The sequence below is a fragment of the Phacochoerus africanus genome, chromosome 8 (assembly GCF_016906955.1).
Source record: "Phacochoerus africanus isolate WHEZ1 chromosome 8, ROS_Pafr_v1, whole genome shotgun sequence".
NCBI classification, from domain to species: Eukaryota; Metazoa; Chordata; class Mammalia; order Artiodactyla; family Suidae; genus Phacochoerus; species Phacochoerus africanus.
Genome location: NC_062551.1, coordinates 98,645,686 through 98,671,155, shown reverse-complemented (window position 1 = coordinate 98,671,155; position 25,470 = coordinate 98,645,686). Strand labels below are relative to the sequence as shown.

Genomic DNA, 25,470 nt, shown 5'->3' with positions numbered 1-25,470 from the left:
TTGAACCTGTTATAAGTTTAATACTTTATAGCACAGTCAAGCTTCTGATGTCAATTGTGGGATCATTTTAAGCCTTGCCCAAGAGAGATGAGCTTGGAAGGGCTAAAATGCCCTTAAAAGGAGGAAAATGAGGCGTTCCTGCCATGGCACAGTAGGTTAAGAATCGGACTACAGGAGCTTTGGTCACTGTGGAAGCTTGTGTTTGATCCCAGACCCAGTGCAGTGGGTTAAAGGATTTGGTGTTGCTGCAGCTTGGCCTGGGAACTTCCACATGCCGAGAGTGTGGTCACAACATTAAAAAAAAAAGAGAGAGAGAGAGAAATAGTGGAACCATTTCACCCTGCTCCTTTGCAAGAAAACTAACCAGCTGATCCTAAAGAGATTGAAAAGTTGGATTTTCTTTAATTGAAATTGATCATACTTAGCAGATACATGAGCTAAAAGGTTGCAGGGCTAGGCCCTGGCACAGAAGGTTCAAAAAGCTCTGTATCCAAGAAGACTTTGACCTGAAGGCCTCTAAATGGAAGAGAGTCCTGATTCCATTCTTGAGTTGATTTGGGCCTTTTTATCCAGAACATAACCGAGCAAGGGCCACACCGGCAAGGAAAAGCCTGGGAAGGCTATGATGCCAGGATTCCCGAGTGCTGGCACACAGTTTGTCCAGCCTCAGGTGGCACAGACCTGGCTTGCAATCGGGCTCTGCACTTGCTCTCAACCTGAGCTCAGCAGGTCCCATCACCGCATGCCGTGGTTCCTCCCCAGTCATGCGGAGATGTGCCAATGTGCCCTCAGGACCAATGTGAGATGCAAGCGATATCCTGAAGGTGAATGAATATCACTCCCCACCCACTGGAAACTGAGTGTCCGTTACCATTACTGGGTTTTATATGTGTCACAATCATTTGGAAGGTTTGTGCCCATCTGTAGTTCATTCTGGGTCTTGAGAAAATCTCCCTTGGCTGTCAGTTCTTGCTGCTGTTCTCCAGCGGCAGGGCTCAGCTGGCTGCCTGCCCTGTTCTGTTCTTGGGTGACTGTGGTAACGGGCACCAATAGCATCAATAGTCTGGGCTCTTGCTCCTTTTGGCCACCTTCACATTGAAGCAATTTTGAGCTCATTCCATGATGATTAAATATAATACCAGCACAGTACGACATTATGTTGATTATTCTGACCCAAATGTGCACGAAAACATAAAAGCTTTTATTTAATCTGATATCTGCTAATGCCTAAAGGTACTTATTTCCAGAGGAACCGAATTTTCAATCTGCAAAGGGACTGTCCTGTGAACCCTACTTTCAAAGACCACAAAGTTATGGTACTGATGTTGTTGTCGTGGTGGTTTGTTATTCAGCTGAGAATCCCACAGCTGACCACATATATGACTTGGGGTTCATATGGAGGTTTTGATCACAGATCAGAATTTATCACATGATTTTCTGCTTTTTCTTCAATGAAAATGAAATGACTGCTCCAAAGACTGGATCAAAATTAGTACTGTTATTTTATGCTAAAATACTTTGACTTAAAAAGTAGTGATTTTTAAAAGTTTTAAAGCCAAAGATGAAAATACCAAACAAATCTACCACAACATATATATTATTTTTAGCAAATTCTATACCTAGGAAGATGTGTATGTGTGAAAAGATTGATTACCACTTCTCACTCACTTGCACATGTATGATGTTTAAATACTTTCGGTGTGGGGTTTAAAGAAACATATGCGTTTATTACAATTTCACACATTTTTATGAGCATCTTGTTGAGAATGATGGTAGTTCATTTATATTCAGATGGTTGGAAAGAACGCCTAAGATTTTTAGATGGCTCTCTATCTTCTGAATTTTGCCGGTGTTAACTGAGTTGTACTCCTAGTACCTTTCATCTCAGAGCTATTGAAGTAAAAGGAGGTATTCAAACTCAAGGAGCAATAAAAGCCAGCAGACATTTCCACTCAATTGAAAGTCTACTGTATGTACTATTACAACTCTTCAGACGAATGATGGGAAAACTATGGAGTTTTCAGTGACATATCTGTTCATGTTAAGGAATTTCTCTTCTCTTTCTTCGGCCTCAGTGTGCAGTTGCATGATGTGGGGGTCTCAGTTCCCAGATCAGGGATTGACCCCAGGCTGCTGTAGCAAGAGTGCTGAGTCCTGACCACTAGGCCACCGGTGAACTCCCCTCTTTTCTAATTCACTTGTCTTTAAATCCAAACATATATCCAGAGTATCGTAAATTCTTCCCAAAAGCAGTTAAGCATTTTTGTGTATGTGCGTATGTGTTTCGAGGATTGACTCAGAGGTGACCATCCATAGCCATGTTTGTCATATATATGACCTCTTAGTAACTACAAATCCAGGGTCTGCCCACTGTGTTGATAAGAGGCATGAGCCCTTTATTAATTTCCTTCTGGTTCAACAGCTGGCACTGAGCTGACAGCATACATAGGTAAGAATGTATATGTCCTTACATTTGCTGGCAACTCTGGCAGTGCTCCTGAGCCAGAGAGATCTCAGCTCCAGGGGCCCCCAGGAGCCCACCTCCTAAAACACCAGCCCTTAGCAGCGTTGGCCCCTGAGTCTGGGGGTCGCCAAGGCAGCAGCCTTGAGCGCTGAGTCTGGCTGGCTGTGTAGACTCCCATCCATCCGAGAGACCGCCTGGTACCCTCCCCGCCTTGACTGCCAGGCTCCTGTCCCCTTCCTTACTTACATGCGATGTCCCCTCAGATGGCGGAGAACCAGCCGCTGTTCTGTGCGCTCAAGGCGCTGCTGGAGGACCTGCGTTCAGAGCTGCGGGAGGACGTGCGTGCACGGCGGCGGCTGCAGCAGCAATACGCCGGCGACAAGGCTGCCTGGGACGTGGAGTGGGCTGCGCTCACGTGCCGCCTGGAGCAGGTACCGCTGCGGGGCCTCCCGCTCAGTAGGGAGGGGCCCAGGTCACAAGGCCCAGCCTGTGGGAGACAGGGCCAGGGCCCGAGGAGAGACCAAAAGCCCCCCCTTCCTGTAGGGCCACGTTTTCCCTTCTGTTCCCTCTCCCAGGGGTGCGGCCCACGCCCCCCTCCACCCCCACCCAGCAGCATTTCAGAAGTAGCGTTTATTTTCTCATTCTGCGTTGGGTGAGGTGGTCTCTTGATTATCAGTTTACTCAAGCTAAAAACAGAGCTCATCCATCCCCCACCCCTTTTCCCTAGCAACTACTAATCTATCTGAGCTTGGTTTCATCTACTTATTTTTCCACATGTTCATCAAATCATACAGTATTTGACTTTCTCTCACTTCACCTAGCATAATGCCATTGACATTCATCCTCATTGTCACAAATGGCAAGATTTCAGTCTTTTTATAGCTGAGTAATATTCCATTGGGTGTGTGTGTATACACACCACATCTTTATCTGTTCATCTGTTGATGGACACTTACTGTTGCTTCTCTTTCTTGGCTTGACTGTTGTAAATAACGCTGCTGACAACATGGGGGTGCAGATATGTTTTCAAGTAGTGTTTTCGTTTTTTCAGATAACAGCTACTTGAAAAGATGCTCTGTTAATCAGGGAAATGCAAATCAAAACCACAATGAGATGTCACCTCACACTGTTGGAATGGCTCTTATCAGAAAGACTAGAAATGGCAAGTGTTGGGGAGGTTGTGGGGAGGGGGGGGACAAGGCTGTCTTTAGCTCCACTGAAGCTTGGTCAGTGTGAGTAGTGATCAGAGAGCATGATGACATAATTCAGACCAAAGCCAAGGAAAAGCAGATTGTGGTTCCCTATCTCTGAAAAAAGTAAACAAATGCTTCCCACTGTATTTCTTCCAGTACTGGAAAGAGCTTGTAGACCTCCCACTACAGCGCCTTGGAGTCTATAATCAATTGTGAGGTCCTTCTTTGCACGGAAGGAAACCGAGGCCCTGAGGAAATGTGTTGTCTCTGATCACAGAGCCTTTAGTGTGAGTGGAGATGAGAACAGGCTCCTGCCTCCACCGCCTGCAACAGAGCAGAGCCTCTCAGACATTCTAGACCATAGCTCTGTCGTTAAGATCAGGCTGAGCCAGGAATGCTCTTGTCTAAGTGCTTTCTCCCTGCAAAACTTTGAAAGTGGTGTTACTTCCTGCCTAACATCCACTCACTCAGATTGCTTCTCCAGGTTTCTTCCAGTCCCATGTTTATAATGAGCCAGGGACAGTCTGTGCATCTTTGATAATCTATTTTCTAGGCCCTGTTTTGAGGCAAAGCATGAAGTAATTAAAATTTTATATGCATTAGCTTGGTCATAAAAAAAAAAAAATTTGCCTGGAAAGGAGATTATCTCCCAAATGCCGTTGATAAAAGATGAAAGGGCCAGTAGTGTCAAAAGAAGACAGGTGTTTCCATTGTGGTTCAGCGGTAACAAACCCAACTAGTATCCATGAGGATGCAGGTTCCGTCCCTGGCCTTGCTCAGCGGGTTAAGGATCCAGCATTGCCGTGAGCTGTGGTGTAGGTCACAGACTCAGCTCACATCCTTGCTCAGTTGGTTAAGGATCCCACATGCTGTGGCTGTGGTGTAGGCCAAATGCTGCAGCCCCAGTTCACCCACAGGCCTGGGAACTTCTCTATGCTTCAGGTGCGGCCCTAAAAAGCGAAAAAGAAAAAAGACAGCTTCCTAGTGCCCACAGGTTCTCCTACATTGCCACCCAGCCTCAGAGGGCAGTGGTGTCAGACTCACAGCCCTGAGCCGAGCAGAGGCAGCAGATGATGCAGTCGCTGAGTCCTCATTCTGCCAGCCTCCTGGCAGGAGGGTCTTGCTAAATGCTCTGTTTATCTTCGTTCACAGCCCGAGGAGCCAGCAGTGGAGGAAAAATGAGTAAGGACTCTCTAACTAAAACATATGTTTATTGGGGGGAAAGCAAAATATTTTCAGAGATGTAAGCATAGCTAAAGAAAAGAAGCATAATCTTTGACACAAGCCGGTTTCAAAACATTTCATTTTTGTTTTAGAGGAACCTGGTATCATCCACCCACACATTTGCTACAAATAAAGCCTCGGGGAGAATTGCTAAACATCAGGAAATGAAGCTAGGACTTAAAACCCAGAAGCCAGGTAGTAATAGGTAAAGAGTTCATCTTCCCAAATTGTTTAAGATTCTCTCAAACATTTGCAGCTCCAGAAACAATGGATGTGAGCTGCTGCTAGTTCATTTGGAATAGTCCCATCTTTACTCTTTTCTCCTTAGATGCAAAACAGTTGAATTCTGTCAAAGGTGAAGTGTGTTCTCTCGGTGAAGACCATGCTGTGTCAGTTCCCAAATCTGTGATTCCTTCAGCTGACTCCTGAATCAGACCTTGTTCTAACCACCAGGGATCCCCCAGCAAAAGAGATGGATCGTGAAAGGGTGCAGTGTAGTGGGCGACCAGGCAAGGGCAACCGTTTGTAATAGTGTGATAAGTGCCCACCAGGCTCATACATGGGCTCTTGGGGATGGAGACCTGCAGGGCACACACCTCGGCTTGAGGGTTCAGGGAAGGGTTGTTTGTGAATGTCCTGCTTAGAGTGAATCTCAGAGGACTAGGAGTGGGAAGATGGAAATGGAGAGAAAGGGTGTTTCAGACAGTAAAGGACTATCATGAAGAAAGGAGCACCACTCATCGGAGGAGCTGCACCTTGTCACTGATGAGGAGGAAGAACATCCAAAGAATTGAAACATTAATCCTGATTTTATCATGGAGTAAAGCATTTTGATTTGTGTGTTTAAGTTATTCTGGCATCAAGGCAGAGAATGGATTAGCATTAGAAGGGAATGGATTAACACGGGCCCATGGGTAGACTTTGAGCATCTGCTGAACTATAATAGGAAAAAAAGATACGTCTTTATGTTCACAAATCTTTCACTAAAATTTGTTTGCTGACAGCAGTATACTCCCAGTTCCCTCCTCCTGTTCTCTGTGCTCTTGTCATACAGTTTACTTCTCTGTGTTCTAAAAACTATTTTTACTCTAAAGACACTCAGTAATATTTTAAAGCAATTAAAAATGGGAGAAAATGAGTTTTATATTTGCATTTATTTATTCAGGCCGTTTCCAGTATTCTTCTTTGTTTGTCAGATCACAGTGTTTGTTGGTATCATATTCCTTCTGCCTGACAACTTCCCCTATCATTTCTTGAAGTGCAAGTCCTCTGGCAATTTTTTTCTTAAGTTTCTATTTGTTGGGAAGTATTTTTCCCTTTATTTTTGAAAGATGTTCCTGAGCATAGCATAGAGTTCTGTTGAAGTTGACATTTTCCCCTTTCAAGATGTCACTCCATTGTGCCCTGACTTACATGGTTTCTGAGGAGAGGTCTGCCGTCATTCTCACGTGTGTGCTCTTCTGTGCCATATATTTTTTCTCTGTCTGCTTCTAAGGTTTCTAGTTTGATTTTCATCACTTTGCATGTGATGTCTAGGTAGGAGAGGTGTTGTGCTTGTTTTTGTTTTGCTCTTTAACCTCCTCGAGGTTTGACATGTGTGTCATAGACTGCTAGGCTCCATATGGGGGCTAAAGATACAGGGACAGATATACGCCTGCCCTTAAGGAGCTATTCAGCAGGACAGGGGAGAGATGGTGGTGGCTTAATAGTAGGGGAGGGAGTGAGGAGCAGACTGGGAAGCAGGGCGGATTCACTGCTTTACCTTTTGGATGACTCTGTCAGACGATTAGAATTAGGACTTTGAAGATGAAAACTGTTCCTTCCATGAGATTGCTCAAATCTTGGTTTAAACATGTGTCCAGGGATAATACATGAATATGCTGAGGTTTTCTTCACTTAGAAATGCCACAATGTGAGGGACTCAGTCCTTAGGTCTGTTCTCCTTGACAGCTGGAAGCAAAGACGGAGAAGAGCTTGGGAGACATGGGCTCCAATGCCGACAGCAAAGGGGCGTTCAGGAAGGAGAGGGAGGCACACCAGAAGCTCCTGGCGGATAGTCACGGGCTGGTCATGGACCTGCGCTGGCAGATCCACCACAATGAGAAGAACTGGAACCGGGAGAAGGTGGAGCTCCTGGACCGCCTAGACCGGGAGCGGCGGGAGTGGGGGCGGCAGGAGAAGGAACTGCTGTGGAGGATCGAACAGGTGAGGATGGCCCGGGAGGAGGGGACACCTCACCTGACCTGGAAACCAGCACTTGGCGGGAAAAATGGAGGGCTTTGCCACATCAGGCTGATCTGGGAGCATCCACAGGAAGGACAAGAAATCCTCGGACTTCTAGCTTCAGAGACAGGCTCAGCCCTTCCATGACACAGCACTTTTCTTTACAAATTCTGTAGGCAACTTCCCTGTGTGTGTATGGGTGGGGGCAGGGGATAACTTTTTAAAGGTACTTAAAGACTAAACATGAAAGGTGAGGTTATTTCCAGTCTCTGAAAGTGATTTCTGCTAAAAAGCAAACTAACTTGTAAGTTTGCCACTAAAGATGTGGTCACAGTGACTGCTCCAACTTCAATGGAATTGTTCACTAGTAAAGAAATTGCTGAATTAAGTTGGAAGTTAGGCTGTTCGCACCTGCTCTGGGTCTTGCTGAGCTGTGACTGGAGAGGACACAGCCAGGGGAGGTAACTGGTGGTTCATCATCTCCAGTGAAACAAACAATTCAAAAATGCAGATGCGTTCAGGGGAGAGGGGAGTTGTTCTTCTATGAAGGATCATTCTCGGCATTGCGCCAGACTCAGGGCGGCTTGCATAGCTGTGGTCCTGCCTGAGAGCTGCACGAGTTACATTTCCACATTAAATTGATGAAGGAGTGGGATTCCTCCCTAGCTGGGTTTTTGCATAGCATGTGTTTGATGTATTTCAGCTTGTTACACTTGTCAATTCACACGGCCTCTAGGAAGTATCTTAATAAGAAAGTGCAATCAGGAAGGATACCCTCATTCCTCTATCACAAACACCCATACTTCCTGCAGTTCCCTGGGAGCCTTTTGGAAAATGTGCTGCATTAGACCCAGACATGGTCCCTGGGTTCTGCAGGTGCCATGGCAAAGGTTAGTTTCTCTGTCTGTTTTGGCGGGGGCGAGGGGGGGGGGAGAGAAAACTGAAAAGACCAGGAGCCCTTTGGCTCTGAAACTTCTGAGAAGCAGCAAGCACAGCACAGATGAAAAGGCTCTGATGTCCTTCCTGGGTTCAGTTACTCACACAGCTGAGTCACCGGACTGTAGGTGACAGGGCTCCTTTCAGAATTCCTCAAATTCTATGGAAGGAGCAGTTAGCCACTTCCTGTTTGGCCTAGAAGCGTGGCACTTGAGAGGAATTGTCTGTCTTAAATCCCCTGGGATCAGTTGTCGAGTGGAAATCACAGGGACAGAAGAAACACATTCGCTGACAAAATGGTCAGGTTGAGCCAGCCTTAGCTAACCAGAGTCGTGGTTACTCCAGGCACCCCTTATCAGGGAGGTCCCCTCCTGGCCTCCCTCAGGACCACTGGCTGTCCCTCCCACAGGACGACTTCACCCACCCCTTCGCTTGTTCACTGTTGGCTTGTTGGTCTGGGCATGGCTTCATTCTGGAAGTCACACCTTGGGTGTAAGTTAAGCAAGTCTTTTAGGATTTTATTTTACTTTGGGGAATGAGGTATTTCTAGTGAAGGAAAATTGAGTAAGACATTGATGAACAATTTTCTAGGAGTTAATGCCCTGGGGACAGAAGCCACCTCCTTTGAAGACTGTATTTGAAAGATAAGAGTAGGCAGGCACGGAAGCCCATTTCTAGGTTGTCATTACTGCCCTGGTCCTACCATGGTGACAGCTGCAGAACCTCAGTCCTAAAGGTTAACAGCTTTGAGCAAAATGTACTCGAGACATGTGGGTTCTGGGCGTCCATCTGTTCCCAAAGTCTGTGTGGCAGATCCCACAGGCTTTGCACAGTGATTTCACGACTGTTTTTAGAAGAGGGTTTGTGCCAGTGATGCACCAGATATGCAATTGTGGCTTTCAAAAATAATCAGCCTTTTCCCCAAGTAGTTGACATTTTAGAAATCACAGTATCCAATCCTGAAAATTAGAAAAAGTGGTTATAGGCAGTCTGTAAAAGAGGAAATTGGCTAAAGTGTGTATGTGGTGTATATTTTAGCAGTTTTTGAGTTCATTCATTTAACTGTTAGCTGCACGTTCCATAGATAAACAGGAAACATGGGCAGACATTCTTAATGATGTATGGCGTTGATATTTGACTACGTGGTGGGCTTGTAACTTTGTGTGTGATAACCTAATACAGATGGTGAAAGAAGTTACACTAAATCCATTTTCCATTCTCAGGACACATGCCTCACACTTGTCCAGTGTCGTTAAATTCCTGCATAATTTCTGTGCTGTTTTTATGTGATGAATGACTGTGGGAATGTGGTTACGGTCCTGTAACACACACCATCTATCTTATCACCGTGTCTTGTCTCAGCCCAGATCTGATGGATGAGAGTTAACTTTCTTGGAGTCGCACTGTGTTATCCTTTGAGTCGTTAGGTTCCCCGGTAACCTGCAGAGGCTCCAGGACTTGGTATTAAAGAATTAAAGGGAAGCTCTGCTGTCATTCCATTCTTCTTCCAGTGACTTCCTCAAATCAGTTACCTCCACAACATGACAGGCTGTTCTTTTAAAACCTGTGTACAAAGTAACCTTCTTTTCTCATGACCAATTCAAGTAAGGCATACTCTGAGTTGTTTATCATCTCCTGTGTTATCTGAAATGCAAATCTTTTAAATTAGGTATTTGCATTAAAAGTTGTTCTGCTGCAGGGTTTTCAGTGCTGTAGGTGCTGATGCCTGGTTTGAAATGACCCTCCTGAGAAACCCTATCCTTGTAGGGGCCCCATATTCTATTACTCACTGTAGAGGCATCTTAGCAGCAGATACCTCCAGCTAAACCACTTGGGTTCGTTCTTAGGGCGCCTGCCAAGTGCCAGCTTTGGCACGCATTGCTCAGGCTGCCCGGGTTTATTTTTTCAGCCCTGCCTTGCTGAGTGAGAATGTGCTTGCTCACCGCTCTCCTTTGCTCTCATTCCTCCCCTCTTCACACGCACCCTCCCTGCACATCTCCAAATGTGATTCTTGCATTTTAATTCTGTGCCCAGAATAGCTCAGAGATGATCATATGGTGAAACTAAATTGCACTAACATGCATTAGATGAACATAATAAAAAGCTTTCCTTTTCTTTTTTAAAAATTTTATTGGAGTATAGATGATTTACAATGTTGTGTTCATTTCTGCTGTACAACAGAGTGACTCAGTTTTACACATATATATTCTTTTGCATTATGGTTTATCACAGGATATTGAATAGAGTGCCCTGTGCTATCCAGTAGGATTTTTTTTTTTTTTTTTACAGAGCTCAGATCCTGCATTGCTGTGGCTGTGGCTTAGGCCGGTAGCTGTAGCTCTGATTTAACCCCTAGCTTGGGTACTTCCATATGCCAAAGGTGTGGCCCTGAAAAGCAAAAAAAGAAAGAAACAAACAAAAAAAAAGAAAGTATTTTGCATCTGTAAGAGAACTGCGAAAAACCATGTCACCAGGGTTGGGGGGCGGCGGTGAAGAGCCAAAGGGGGGCTAAGCTGAAACCCGGGGTGATGCTTGTTCGATGATTCAACTGTGATCCTGCCTCAGACTCAAACACTTAAGCTCTGGCTGCTTGAATCACCATCTTTCTTCTAGAATGATGACAATATTCTGGGACTTTGGTTCCACCACCTCAGAAATTAATAGAAATGAGTAAAAATCTGTTGTCCCCATCACTCCACATGGCTTTGTTCCCGATGACACACAGGCCTCACTTATCCAGCCTGTGGGTGAAGGCTCCAGTTGGGACAGAAAGGTGTAGCTTGTGAAAGATGCTTTGTTAAAACACAAATTGGCATGCTTCCAAGGGAGGCTTAGAACTTCCTGGCACCATCTCAGCATTCCCGCCACCCCTTCAGACAAGTGCAAAGGTCCCTTGAGTCACTCAGAGATTCACTTACTCCAAAGAGTGGCCAGTGTGGTGCAGCTGTGAACATGGCACCAGAACAGACCATTAACCACCCAGCTCTCAGCTCTGCCTCTGTGCCGATTTTGGAGGGAGGTGGGAGGGGAGCCCAGGAGGGGGTGAAAGCACACATATGTCCCTGTGGTTCCCCATGGCTCCCTCCTAAAGCCCCCGACTCTGTGCTGTGAAGAGAGAGGAGTCTATCAGGGCACCTCAGGCCCAAGGAATCGTGCAGACCTGAGCAGAGTCAACAGTGGCCCCACTGACACACCCTGAGCTCCATAGGGCACCCCTACAGCCTCAGGAGGAGGTGCACCCATTTTACAGGTGGTGAAATTGAGCAAAGAGTTGGGTACCTGAAACCTCCCAGCAGAGCAGCCACATGCAGTGCTTTGCACTCAGGACCCCGAAATTCGGGTGGCCTGAGGTTCCCCACTGCTGTTCCTTGAGTTTACTGAGTCAGGGGAAAGATGACTGATGAACTACGTGGTTTATGTCTTTTTCCAGTCATCCCATATCTTGAATTATCTCTGTAGCTAAATTTTTATCCTCTGGAGCCATGTGTAAGTTATTGTCAACATCCAGTAGTTATAACCCAGGATATGTACAGGACCCTTTCGAAATGACTGGAAACCCTGCTCATAAGGAAAACCTAATTCACCCTCAGCAGTCTGCTATCACTGATAGTTTTCCAGAGTGTGCCTTGAGTTCTGAAGGTAATTATAAAAAGGGAGTTCTGAGTACATCATTTGGCAGTGTTAGATTTTAAAAGATAAATGTGTAGTTTCCTGGGAGCACAGTTCTGGATTATATGCAATCACATATGTCCTCATGAGAAGGACGTGGCTTGCGTGTAGTTAACGCAGACATTTCTAGCCCAGAAAAAAAAATGTGACTTTTAAAAAAACATTCGCACCATGTTATTTTTGAAATTAAGGTCAGAACTTGAAGAACACCAACTTCTCACCGTCTTTCAGATGGACCACAGTTGTGAAGAAACCATGATGGAGGCGGCACAGAAAACGAGGCTTAATTGTTTTTTGTTTTTTGGGTTTTTTTTTTGTCTTTTGTCTTTTAGGTCCACGCTCATGGCATGTGGAAGTTCCCAGGCTAGGGGTTGAATCAGAGCTGCAGCTGCTGACCTACGCCATAGCAATGTCAGATCCGAGCCACATCTGCGACCTATACCACAGCTATGGCAATGCCAGATCCTCTACCCACCAAGCAAGGCCAGAGATCAAACCTTCATCTTCAAGGATACTATTCAGATTCGTTTCCACTAAGCCACGACAGGAACTCCTAATTGTTTTCATTTTTAAAACCCTCAAGCTGCAGAAAGAACACAGTCCCCGGAGAGGTGGCAGCTTCCTCCGTGATCAAAACGAAGGTGACGACCACTCCTGTGCCCACGTAGGGATGTGGCCATGCTCGGATGCCGACTCCACTGCCTTTGAGGACCGGCCGCTGTCCAAGCTGAAGGAGTCCGACAGGTGCTCGGCCCGGGAGAACCTCTACTTGGATGCCCTGTCTCTGGATGATGAGCCTGAGGAGCCCCTGGCCCATGGGCCACAGAGGGAGTTCAGGAACTGCTTCCCTGAGGTTGGCCTGGGTTTGGGGGCCAGTTTCTTGCTGTGGGGCTGAGGGTGGGGCTCTGGAAGCTGGTCAGGGGGCTGGCACACCTGGGTTTTGCATACCGTGGCCTCTGGGGTCAGTAAAAACCAACCCCTCATGACACAGGAGCCTAGCTTGAGGGTCCTGACCCCAGAGTTCTGCTTTACTTTGCCACTTGTCTTGGGTTTGGAAATTTAGCAGCTGTGTCCTGTGTGAATGGGGGTGTTTGGTGAAACACAGGAGGAAGTAGGTCATTCCGGGAAGTAGAGAGCTTCAACTTTTCCTTCAATGAAAGCACAGTCTTTTGATTCCAGAATATGTATGGATAATGTAAAAAGGCCTGTTTTAAAGGAAACTCATCTCTTTGTGGCTCAGTGAGTTAAGGATCCAGTGTTGTCATTGCAGCAGCTCAGGTTGCCACCATGGCCCAAGTTCCCTGGTCTGGGAACTTCCACATGCTGTGGGCATGGCCACACAAAAAAAGAAAGTGTCTCACACTGGAAGTAGCAGGTGTCACTAACCAATGAGATGCAATAAATATCTTAGTACAAAAGGAAAAAAAATCCAACACTAGAAACCTATATAACTTAGATCAGCAAACGGGAAAGCTTATCTCTGTGCAGAAATCTCCATGGCACAACATTGGATTTTTCTGGTTAGGAGTTTTTAAAAACCAGCTTTTAAAAACTGATTTTGGGAATCTTTACCTGTGAGCCAACTTCACGGTGGCTACACCTGTCATGTGACCTGCCCCATGCGCTTAGCAGACAGGAGTGCCCATCAGGCAGCGCTGTTGGAAGCAGGGACCCCTCAGTCAGGGGGTCAGCGAGGTCTGGTGCCTTCTCCTCTGCACCTGTACCCAGCAGAGGTGACATCACCAGTGTGCCACCCCAGATAGCCACTGGCAACCTCCCAGGTGCCACCCACAGAGACGAACTGGCTGGGTGGGGACAGCCAGGCCCCAAAGTGGTGGGACCACGCTGACCTGCAGGTAGGGGCCAGGGCTCCCTGAGGTTTGCTGTGCAGCTGTCAGTCCCGCCACCCCAGAGGCTCACTGGGGCCTTCAATCCCCGGGACTGGGTCCCCAGAGAGGTTTCCTTAGGAGAACTGTGTGCACGCCTTACACTGGACCTTCCTGGATTCCAAATGGTGGCACTTCAGACCAAGTGCTCTGACTCTAATACGTCATACCGCCTTCTTTTCTGTATTGAAGTACAGTCCCTGGACCTTGTCAGTTACAGGTGTACAGTACATGATCCACAATGTTTAAAGATTATGCTCTACTTATAGTTATTATAAAATACGTTATCCACTGTGCTACACAGTATGTCCTTGTAGCTTATTTATCTTATACATAGTGGGCTGTACCTCTCACAGCCACGTCTGTGGCCAGGCTGAGGCCAAGGGATGTCTGTCCCCTGACTTACTTTGGCCTCATCTTCCTCTTCGCTCTTCCCCTTCCCTCCCTCCCTCTCTCTCTCTCTCTCTCTCTCTCTCTCTCTCTCTCACATACACACACACACACACACACACACACACACACTGATGTATTCCTTCAGTCATTTCAAGAGCCAACTTTGAAGTACTTAGCAACGCCCTTTGAGGAAGATCATACTTTTTTAAAATTCTTTTTATAGTCCACACCAGTGGCATATGGGAATTCACAGGCTAGGGGTCGAATTGGAGCTGCAGCTGCCAGCCTATGCCACAGCCATTTCTGAGAAACAGGATCAAAGTCCAGCTTCCCCAGTGTGCTAGATCCAAGCCTCATCTGCCACCTACACCATAGCTCACAGCAATGCTGGATCCTTAACCCACTGAGTGAGGCCAGGGATGGAACGTGTGTCCTTATGGATACTAGTTGGGTTCCTTACTGCTGCACCATAATGGGAACTCCATGACACCCTTTGAGGAGCACAGGACAAACACCTCCTCCGAGACAAAGTTCACAGACCATTTTTTTCCCACTCATGTGCGCCCTCCTGGACTCAAACTCCTCATTACACCATGGATTCTGGTTTCATCTCTGTACTTTAAAGGGCTGAGGGGCAGAGGCACTCCTGACCCAAACTTGGCTTCCATGTACATTTTAAATGGTATTTTCCTAAGAGCAAAACAAATCACTTAGCAACCCAAAGGCTCTGGGGCCACCAATATTAACTGATTCAGACAAATTTTCTTCTTTATAGGAAGGAGAAAATCACAAGGGAAATCTTCAAAGGTAAGTAAGATTGGTGAGAACCACAGTAGGCTACTACTGTGAGAAACCTCCTGGTCTTAAAATTCCCTCTTGACGCTGCAATCTACTGTGACACTCTCTTCAAAAATGACTTAGACTAAGACTTCTGGATAAGTAGTTGCTTTATTATCAATTTGATAAATACAGTGTTTTAAATTACTAGCAGTGAAAAGGCCAGCATTTTGCCACCTTCATGTGTATAAGTGTCGTGGTAAGAGCCTTGTGTTTACAGTTGTGTGTTATGAATATAGATGGATGATTGTGTTACCTGGTTTTTTGAAATCCCTTCTAGTTTAAAGTCTGGAGAAACTCCCTCTTGACCTGATGTGAGACACTGTATACACTAATCATTTAAAAGCTCTCCCAGGAGAACTTGGTACAGTATTTCTCTGGCAGTCATCCCTGAAGGAAATAGCTGCTGTGAGTAATCATCTGTTCTAATAACCCATATATGTAAGGTGGGACTCCTCTGAAAAGGCACATGTACACCAACTCCTTTAAATTGAAACATTAAAATGATACAACCCAGCGGAAAGCAGAGTTTTCCCATAACCCCCCTCCCTTCCCTGACCACACACATACATGCCCACGATTTTTCTTTACAGATCTTTATGTACTATTTTATTTTCAGATCACCATCCCTGATTTTCCTGTGAACCACTGTCTCCTTCCCATTTTGCTTTTTGCTGGATCCATCTAAACGCTAGAGTTGCCACTGCTACATGTCTGTCCCCAGGCTATGTCTTGTTTGGTCTCAGGCAGTGCCTGGGACAGAATCATCAGCACACCACATTGAGTCATCATTTCATTGCCCACTGTTCTTCCTCCCTACACTATAGCTAGTTGTTTTTATCTGAATTGCTTCTATTAATTTTAAAAGGATGCCATGCCTGTAAAATCTGAACATTATCAGTGTCCTAAGAATGTGTCCGTGTTCTCATGTCTCCTAAAACTCTTGCTTCCTGCAGTTTTGCTTGTTCCTCTTTCTCCTGTGCATCTTCCTACGCCTGCACGTGTTTCACATGCATCCTGGTTTTTGCCATTCGTTTTGTTTGGCCTCCACTCCTCTGAGCTTGATGAGTCTCCTTTCTTCACCCACAATACTCAACACAAGCTCTAGAGGCAGAAAATCTCTGCACAGATGCCACTGACTTAACTCAGAAGTTCCTCTGAGGACAGACACAAGGGCCAGATGAGTGAGCTACATGCAGGAAATGTGGGAAGGGTCAGGGTTTCAGTTTCTGAAGAGCATCGTGGACCCCAGGGAACAGTGTTCTGAGGCTCACTGCCGATTCAGCATCTCCTGGGCTGGACCAGAGGCAAGAGGAGGACAGTCCTCCTTACCCAGAAAGTTTAAGACCTTGTGGCAGATTTTCCCCCTCTCCATTTCATTATTTTTGGTGCTGGTTACAGCCAGCTTCGTTATTCACAGACCCATGGGACAGGGTGTACATTGTTTCTAACAATTGCAAAAACCTGTACTTGCCTCTGGTAAGAAATAACAAGATGCACTGCCTAAGGATATCAGAGGTATCTGCTTTTTACTCTGTAGTGACGACCACAGAGCGTTTGCCCCGGGGATGCCAAAGCCACCCAGAGCTTGGCCAGCTCTGCAGGCCAGCCTGTGTGGCACCCCCCACCCCAGTCCTGCCTGCCCTCAGTAATGGCACTCTGTCCCAGAGCCTTCAGCAAGGCCTGGGCTGCCTAGAACTGCAGGTATTTAAACCTCTGCTCTGGAGATGGGTGGATATGAGTGTGTCCTGTGAGAGTGCGGTCAAGTTCAGAAAGTGAGTCTGCAGACACCTCCCGTCCCACCACCCCATCAGGAGGGATTCTGGGCCAGAGGGCCCAGAGCTTCAGCCACCTTCCCAGCCACCACTGAGACTCTGCAACTCCCCCCACCCTTGAGATGTTAGAATCCCCAGGACATCATGCAGCGCCTCCGGGCCCTATGGGAGGCAGCCAGTAAATTCATGTCAAATAGAAATATAAGGACAAAAGTGCTAAAATGTTGAGGAATCTACCTCCCCCTCCACGTCTGTCAGCAGCAGCTCGCCCATCTGCATCCTGCCCTTGTTTGGCTGGCCAGCTGATCTCTTCCCCGTCTCCCCTCCCCAGGGCTGTGTCTGTGTCGTCCATGTCAGAGTTCCAGCGCCTGATGGATGGCTCACCCTTCCTGCCAGAGAAGGGCCTGCCAGCCGCCAGCAACAAGGAGGATATCACCCCACCCCTCTCCCCTGACGACCTCAAGTACATCGAGGAGTTCAACACCAAGAGCTGGGACGATGGGCCCCCAGACCCCTGGGCGGACAGGACTGAGGGGGTGCGAGAGGGGCCCGAGTTCGGTGCCGAGCCTTTCCCTGAATCTTCTTGGTACCTCACCACGAGCGTCACCCTGACCACGGACACCATGACCAGCCCGGAGCACTGCCAGAAGCAGCCCCTGAGGAGCCTGGTCTGCACCGAGCAGGCCGGGATGAGGGTGCTGCACAGCCCACCTGCCGTGCGCAGGCTGGATGGGATCATGGTGGCAGGTGGCGAGGGCAGGGTCCGTGGGGGCCCAGGGGACACCAAGGGGGGCCTCTCAGAACAAGTGCTTAGCAGGTGGCCTTGTGCCACCTCCAGGCACCCCCGGGACTACACGGAGGGGGGGCTTCAGCCCCTTGACAGTGCCCTGGGCAACCCCCTAGGTTTCTCCTCCTCTCTGCACAGCCTGGAGATGTCCAAGAACATGAGTGACGACATGAAGGAGGTGGCCTTCTCCGTCAGGAACACCATCTGCTCTGGCCCAGGTGAGCCTCCAGTCAAGGACATAGCCTGTCAGACCAACGGGTCCCGGACGACGGGGACACAGACTGTTCAGACCATCAGCATTGGCCTGCAGACCGAGGCCCTGCGGGGCAGCGCCATCACCAGCAGCCCCCACAAGTGTCTCACGCCCAAGGCAGGCAGTGGTGCCACCCCCGCATCCTCTCCATCGCGCGGCCTCAGGAGCAGGCAGGTGGCCCCAGCCATCGAGAAGGTGCAGGCCAAGTTTGAACGCACGTGCTGCTCCCCCAAGTATGGGTCTCCCAAGCTGCAGAGGAAGCCCCTCCCTAAAGCTGAGCAGCCAAATAGGACTTCCCCAGGGCTGGGGCAGAAGGGGTGCAGTGAGTCAGCCTGGGCCCGCTCCACCACCACGCGGGAGAGCCCTGTGCACACCGCCATCAACGATGGCCTCTCCAGCCTCTTCAACATCATCGACCACAGCCCTGTGGTGCAGGACCCCTTCCAGAAGGGGCTGCGGGCTGCCAGTCGGTCTCGCTCGGCAGAGCCCCGGCCAGAGCTGGGCCCAGGCCAGGAAACCAGCCCCAGCTCTCGGGGACGGTCACCCAGCCCCATTGGGGGCAGCTCTGAGACATGCAGGGAGGAAGGGGGCGAGAGCACGCCTGTGAGGCAGGACCTGTCTGCTCCCCCCGGCTATACACTCACTGAGAACGTCGCCCGGATCCTCAACAGGAAGCTGTTGGAACACGCCTTAAAGGAGGAGCGGAGGCAGGCTGCCCACGGCGCCCCCAGTCTCAGCGGAGACAGCCATGGGGCAGAAGCGGTCAGAGCCGAGCCAGTGTCCATCGAGGTAATGGATACTAGTGCCCCCTACCTGCCCCACTGCTGTCCTTTTCAATGTCGGGCACAGCCAAACCTGGGCTGCTTCAGGTCGTTGGATTTCAGGAAGCCTTGTCCACTAAGGGGTTCCTGTGAGCTGGGAAGATGCGGGGTTTATGGGAGCCTGGGGTGAGCAGAAACTTGAGCCCTGAGCTGCTCTTAAAGAGAACTGCTGAGCAAGGTAGGTAGGGGTGGTTTTAAGTAACTCAGGAGTCAACTCAGGTCATCTGCTTGGGCCTCAGTGATGGAGGCTCATTTGCTTATCTGGCCTTTTCACTTGGGGTCACATCTACCCTCTTCCTGGGGGAGTCTGTGTCCTGGGAGCGTGTGTGTGATGTTAGGCTTTCTGCTCCAGCTCTTTGTGTGACGACATGAGAAGGCTTTGACAAGGTAGATGGAGACACCTTGGACAGGGTGGACAGAATGTCCAAGTGGCTATCTGGAGTCCAGTGCTGGCTTCTGTACAGACAGCAGGTTCCATCTCTCGAGTCCCAAACCTCTGAGTCCTCAGCAGTAAAACCAGGTCAGACAAATGCACTGGTCAAAGTCCTGCCTTCATACAGAGAGATTCGATCCCTGTACACATGACCCATTACGAGCACATTACCTGTGACCACACATGTTATCACATGAGATTATATTTCCCTTAAGGTTTCTTGCTATTCAGTCGACCTTGACTTCTGCTCTGAGCATATTCACATGTGGTATAATTGTACCGCTTTATAAAAAAACAATTCCCATTTTCACTTCAGGTATGAGCAGAATAAACTACAGCCAAATGCTAATGCACTGTGTAAACACAGTGATGTTGGCCTCACAGTATGCAGTGCTGGGAGTCACACACCCCCATGTGCAGACCTGGGGTTGAGGCCTGACTGCCCGCCCCAGGAACCCAGATGCACAGCCCACAGAAGTGGAATCCATACCCTGGTAAGCATTCTCCAGGCAGGGCAGACAGCAGAGGTCTGAGGAGTAAAGAGCGGGGGCGCAGGAGAGAGGGAGAGACCCACTCCCTGGACTGCAGTGCCCCCTGCACAGGTGAGGTGGTGTTTCCAATGTCACCTGACCCACCCTCTGCTCCAAGTTTCCCACAGTGGAAAAAGGAATGTTCAGCTTCCTGGTACCAGCCAGCATTTAACTCAGAATACAGACTCTAAGCATGAAAAGGACTGAACCATGTGAAACTGCCAGAGACCTACAGAAAGGGCGGTGCCATGTGCTTTAACCTCACTCATAGTGACGGTCTGTGGCATGCGCCTGCCAAAGCTTGGCGTGTCTGTGATAAAGCTGTTTACATACTCTTAAGAAGGCGCTTGTATTCTCATGTGACACCCAGTGCCCTCTGTGGACTTGTCACCCCATCCCTCCGGACCCCTCAGGTAAGTGATTTGCTGTTGCGGGTGTGTGTGTGTGTTGCGGGGGTGTCCCCACCTTCTTAGGGACCTGGAGTTGGAATGAGAGCTTTGTCCCCACGCATTAACTGACCTGTCTGTGGCATCTGTTTGTATTAGAGACTAAATAGAAGTTAATTTTAGGGACTAAAAAATGCTTTGAGTCACTAGCAGTGAATGCTGCGGGCAATCTGTGATAATATAAAGGAAATGGTTTCATGACTGAATCATAGCACTAAGGCATGAAAATGACTATCTGTACAAAGTTGTGCACTACCCCTCTGGTCCTCTGTAAAGTGTTCAGATTTTCTTCTCACTTGTTGTGTTTGCTACCAGAAGAGGTGATGGCCAGTTTAAAGGGGTTCAGAACCTCATGGAGCTCTCATGCAGTGTTAAAGTGTCATGGGCTCTTTTTTCCCCTTTCTCTTGGAATTGTGCTTATTCTAGATTCCAGTGGAATTAGCCCCGACCTGAATTCCCATCACTCCATAAGTTAACTGCTAGTTCTGGGTTTTCATTTCAAAAGTCACCAGGATGAATTCTGATGTCCGCCCTCCTATGAGCCCCTGCTGGGGACTCTTTCCTAGAGTGTTCACAGGGGCATCTAGACACAGGTGACCAAGGCGCCCCCTTTCTCCCCTCACCCAACAAGCTACTACTTCCTCTTTCTCTTGAAATTGTAGCACGGATAGCACCAATGCATGATATGGAGAGAAACTATGAGCAGGAGGGCTGGTGTGGAGGGGGTATAATTTGGAAAATGCAGTGCTTCCTTCCCCCCATATCTCGGTGGAAAATGCAAAGGCAAAGTTTTATTCTGGGCAGCAGCCACTTGATCATTGTCTCTGAAACAATCTGGCTTTTTCATGGGCTGTTTCAGAAAGAGCAGTCGTAGGTGTTAGAAATGTTAAATGCCAATGCTCGGGAAGGGAGAATGGCCAGGGGAAGGGAGTTGCTGCAGTTCTGTGCTAAGGGCTCCACCTGCTCTGGCCTGTGTGCCCGCTTCTGCCAGACCTCGCATCTCCGAAGGGCTGACCCTGAACCTGTTGATTTTAAACCTTTACTGTTCTTCTCTTTTAAAAAGTGCCTTCCAACCTACTTGCTTTTCTTTTGTCTGTCTGTTCTGTCCAGAACCAAACTGTCTTACTAACTGCCCCCTGGGGACTCTAGCCCTGCTGCCTCAAGCCGTAAGTGCTTTCTTCCTTCTTTCCACACTGTCTGTAGCTCAGGGCTGGCATCTGACTCACAGGATGAGGCCCAGCCACCTGGGGAGATCTGTAGGGAGAGGACGGCAGGTCTGGCCGTGCCCACTTGCTCCCCCCCGACTGCTGACTGCTCAGTGCAGAGGTCCTACCCAGATTTCTCCTCTTGGGTGCAGTTTGCAGCCCAGATGCTCCCAGATCAGTACAGGAACATTGGCCGGAGAGGGGACTGTACAGCCTGCGGAGTCTCTGCTCCATTCAGTATTTGGTGACGGTGTACATAGCCATGCGCTGTAATGAGGTGTGACCATGATGCACGAGACTTTTTTTTCCAACAACTACACTAGAGAGAACAACTGCAAATGTCTTGTCCTTCCTCTTGGTCACCATAGGTGACATAGTAAGTGCTCAATGAATATGCATTAATTGAATAAACAAAATTATCCCTGCTCCAAAAATTGCAGATTTGCCTTCAGGGCCGGAATCGAGGCTTGTGAGAAAACACCAACCTTGTCTCTGATCAAAGATACAGTCACCAACCCACCTTATGTAGCTTTCAAAGGCTAAGCTTGTGCCCCATGAAAAATGACAATGAATGGATGCAGAGGCCACTTCCATGCGAGGTGCTGTGAGGAGAGGATGCCTGCAGGGGGCTACTGAGGAAAAGACAGCAGCATTTGCTCTTGTATGCGGTGTGTTAGTAGAGAACTTAGTCCCCTTGAACTCATGGTCTCACATTTCTTCCTGTAGGAGTGCAACAGATGCCAGTAAAGAAGTGGCACAAACTAACAGAAGCCCATGTCGCTCAGCCTCAGTGACATGGAAACAGGCTGCAGTGGTGCAGTAAAGCTCCCAGCCACACAAACTGCACACAGCAGATCCTGCACACACTGATACACAACAGACCGCACTCTTACACAACACACACACCTACCCCTCTTGCAACATCCAGAGACACAAGCAGCACCAGGTTCCGCAGCCACCATCCCATGCTCTGGGCTGGGGTGAGGAGAGGACTTGTAGTTTAATTTTGACTGTTTTAGGGCTGACTTGTTTTCACAGATGAGGTGTCTCTGGTTGTCATGGTTTCCGTTAGCATAAGTGCTTTACTGAGGCGGCCTCCCTGGAGTCACCTAGAATGCCACCAGCAGAGGCAGAGATGTCTGCGTCATCATGTGTCAGTGCTCCTTTGCTGCTGCCCTGGTGGCAGCCCCTCCCCCATCTGTCCTGTGCTCTACATCATCTTCACCCAGCTCGTCTCTTCCTGTCGCTCCCCTGCTGTGCTGACCACCCGCCCCTCATTCTGGGTTGCCTGCGGCTGTAAGGGCTTGGAGGGGCCTCACTCCATGTCCTTCAGTGCAGTGGGCCCCATCACAGCTTCTCAGGGTCTTCTGGGCAGACAGCTCGACCCTGCAGTGCTCACCGTCTCCTCATGCTGCAGCTTCCCGCGTCTCTCTGCCCACCAATTCCACATCTTGGTGTCCTCTCTCCTGTCCAGACTAAGGACAGGTAGCTCGACAGTCCCTAGAATGAAAAGGGGACAGGCCATGGGCTGGGGAGGAAGTGCGTTGGCGCTTTGCACGGGGCTGCACTCGACTTGCATCATTTTTCCTCAGAATGTGCTAGAAGCCTGCGGCTCAAGCACACTCAGTCTCCACTTTTTAAATATGCCGCTGGCAAGCATCGTGCAATGAAACCACCTAAATTACAGCTTCTGCCTGCAGCACTTCTTCCATGATTTGGGAGTTTGTTTAACCCAGTGCCAGTCAGGCTGGAGTAAACAGCAGCAGCGTTGGCTTTAGGGTGAGTCTCTGTGGATGCAGCTGGATGCAATCATAGAGCCCTTCGCAGACCTGCGCAGACCCAGGCAGAGTGGCCTCTTAAGACCCGGCCACCAGAGCAAGATGGATGTTCAGGAGGGTCGGAACACGCCCAGGTGGCCATGCAGACCCCTCATGCCTCTGCTCCCCTGTCCATTTGCTTCAGCCCAATTCAAAGCCACTTCCTCTACACCCATCTCATACCACGTTTTGATCATGATTTGTCATCTTCCCATTACCGCTATCGCTGCTGTCACTGGTCATTTGTGTCGAATTCTTTACTTCCCATTTTTACTCTCCCTGAGCAACATGTGAGTATTCAAAAGGTGCAGATGTCCTGTCTTTTGCACTTGAGCCAGCTGAAACATATGTTTGGGGACAACCCTCCCTGGGGACCTGTCTGAGTAACTGTGTCTTCCTCTTCGGCTTTGAAGGAACTACCTTGTTCTGCACTAGCTCCATCCCTAGAACCCTGCTTCTCCAGGCCCGAGAGACCAGCAAACCGTCGCCCTCCGTCCCGTTGGGCCCCACATTCCCCCACTGCCTCACCAGTTCCGTCACCCGGGGACCCGACCTCCTTGGAGGAGCTAGGCGATGAGGAGCCACCCGGGGAGAAGCCACACCTGTGATGCAGGTTCTCATGGATGATCCGGAATAATTCACTGTAATTTGCAACACCATGCCGTCATCAACCGAACTCTGCCCCCAAAAGGAGAGATCTGGTTTTCTCAAGGTCAAAGAATGTTTTTTTTAAAAAATTACACAGCTGCTGAATGTTCAACCTGTGAACCTGAGATGTTTCTAGAATGAAACAGTCAATGTGCCTGTAAGAACTTAATTTTTTTCATAGCTCAGAAAACTATTTTTGTCTCCATCTTTTTTTACACACAGTATATTAAAGGTAAATAAGATTAAATAAATTTAAAAAAGGAGTAAGTTTTAAAGATGTACATTTTACGAGATTCTGAATACCCTCACTCTCGGTACCGACTGCCTGTCTGTTAAATTTGCACTGTTAACATTCTGGTTTGGTTTATTTCCACATTGAATTAGAGTGTTTTAAGTTAATTTCATTTTGTCAATTGTTCTTGTTTAAGAATTTCTGAAATGCTTCAGACTGTCTTGATTCAGTGGACTTTTTGTAATGAAAAAACCGTCTGACACCGGCAGACAGGGAAGATCTCCTGTAGCCTGAAGGATGGAAGGCAGCATCCTGGAAGAGGCACCGAGGCCTCTGCTGGGCTCCCACACTCGCTGTGCAATCCACATGTTCTCTGCCTGCACGTCTTGGGGCTCAAAGCACGGGGTGCATGTACATACCGCCACAGGGTCCCCCCACCGCCACCGTGAGTCCTGTCCCACGTGACACGCCGTCAGCTCCCTTCTACTGCACTGTCACTGTTATCCTCGTGCACCAATGATACAACAGCAAGGCATTTTTTTACTTATTGTTAAAAGATTAACTGGCATTATACAGTGTTTACTCAAAATTTTTCTTGTTTAAGGAAAAACACTACAAAAAGTCATGAGGAAGCCAAATGGAAAGAGAGGGTGGTGCCTCAGAGTCTGTATGAGACAATGATGAAGAAATAAAGCCTTTCCAAGTCGGTGCCTGCAGGACCTTTTGTCTCACTTTGCAGTTTCTTGTAAGAGCATCCTGGGATAGATTAAAAGGCAACTCATTTTTGCCAAAAAAGCCAAAATGAGTGGGTGAGGAAACCAGCTACCCACAGTCAACACATGCCCGGCCTCCTCCTCCCATCTTCTGAAGGTAGAGAGGCCATTTCCATCCCTGGACTGGGACGCAGCCCAGGCGGTCAGTACGGATGGAGTAGGAGCTTGAGGAAGTGTTGCTGACAAAAGAACAGGAGCTGAAGGCTGAAGCTGCCAGCCTGAATGTTTCAGGAGCGAACAGGCTGGTGGAGTAAGTTCTCTTCCCAGCAGTACCATGGTTTCATCTTTAAATCTTTTCAAAAACAACAAGTACCAACTCTTGGGCACTGGAACCTGCTGTAGCTGCTGAGGGAGACAGCATGACGGTTCCTTAAGATTAAGCAGTTACCAGATGATGCTGTAAATCACTTGTGGGGTAAGCCCAGAAGAATGGAAAGCTGAGGTTTGAACAGATATTTACACACCTGTGTTAAGTAGCAGCTTTATTCACAGTAGCCAAAAGGTGGACACTGCCAAAGTGTCCCTCAATGGAACGAACATGTGGTCTCTACGTGCAATAGAACCTACTCAGCCTTAGGAAAGAGGGCAATTCTGGCACCTGCTGTAGCAGGGATGAGCCATGAGGATGTCACCATAAGTGAAATAAGCCAACCACAAAAAATAACATGCTGTGTAATTCCAATTCACACGAGGGACCTAGCAACTCCCAGGGGAAGAGGACCTCTTAAATTCGTAGATATAAAATAATGGTTAGCAGAAGCTGGGGAAAGGAAAGACTGAGGATAGTATTTAATGAGTACAGTTTGGGAAGATGAAGTTTTGGAAATGGATGGTGGTAATGGCTGCACAATATGAATGTACTTATTGCCATTGAACTCTATGCTTAAACATGAGTAAAAGGGTGAATATTATGTCTGTTTTACCA

The 25,470-nt window shown here is 48.2% G+C and overlaps 1 protein-coding gene across 2 annotated transcripts in view; it reads left to right on the top strand.

The window, feature by feature from the left end:
- The window catches only part of MTCL1 (microtubule crosslinking factor 1), a 115,648-nt gene extending 91,157 nt beyond the window's left edge, over positions 1-24,491 (top strand). For both annotated transcript variants that reach the window (XM_047793721.1, XM_047793720.1), the window contains 6 exons: positions 2,728-2,895; positions 6,832-7,086; positions 12,293-12,562; positions 14,764-14,795; positions 16,932-18,429; positions 23,306-24,491. In XM_047793721.1, coding sequence (XP_047649677.1) covers positions 2,728-2,895; positions 6,832-7,086; positions 12,293-12,562; positions 14,764-14,795; positions 16,932-18,429; positions 23,306-23,500 — 2,418 coding nt within the window. In that variant the 3' untranslated portion in view covers positions 23,501-24,491. The remainder of the gene's footprint in view (positions 1-2,727; positions 2,896-6,831; positions 7,087-12,292; positions 12,563-14,763; positions 14,796-16,931; positions 18,430-23,305) is intronic.
- Positions 24,492-25,470: the final 979 nt, after the last annotated feature.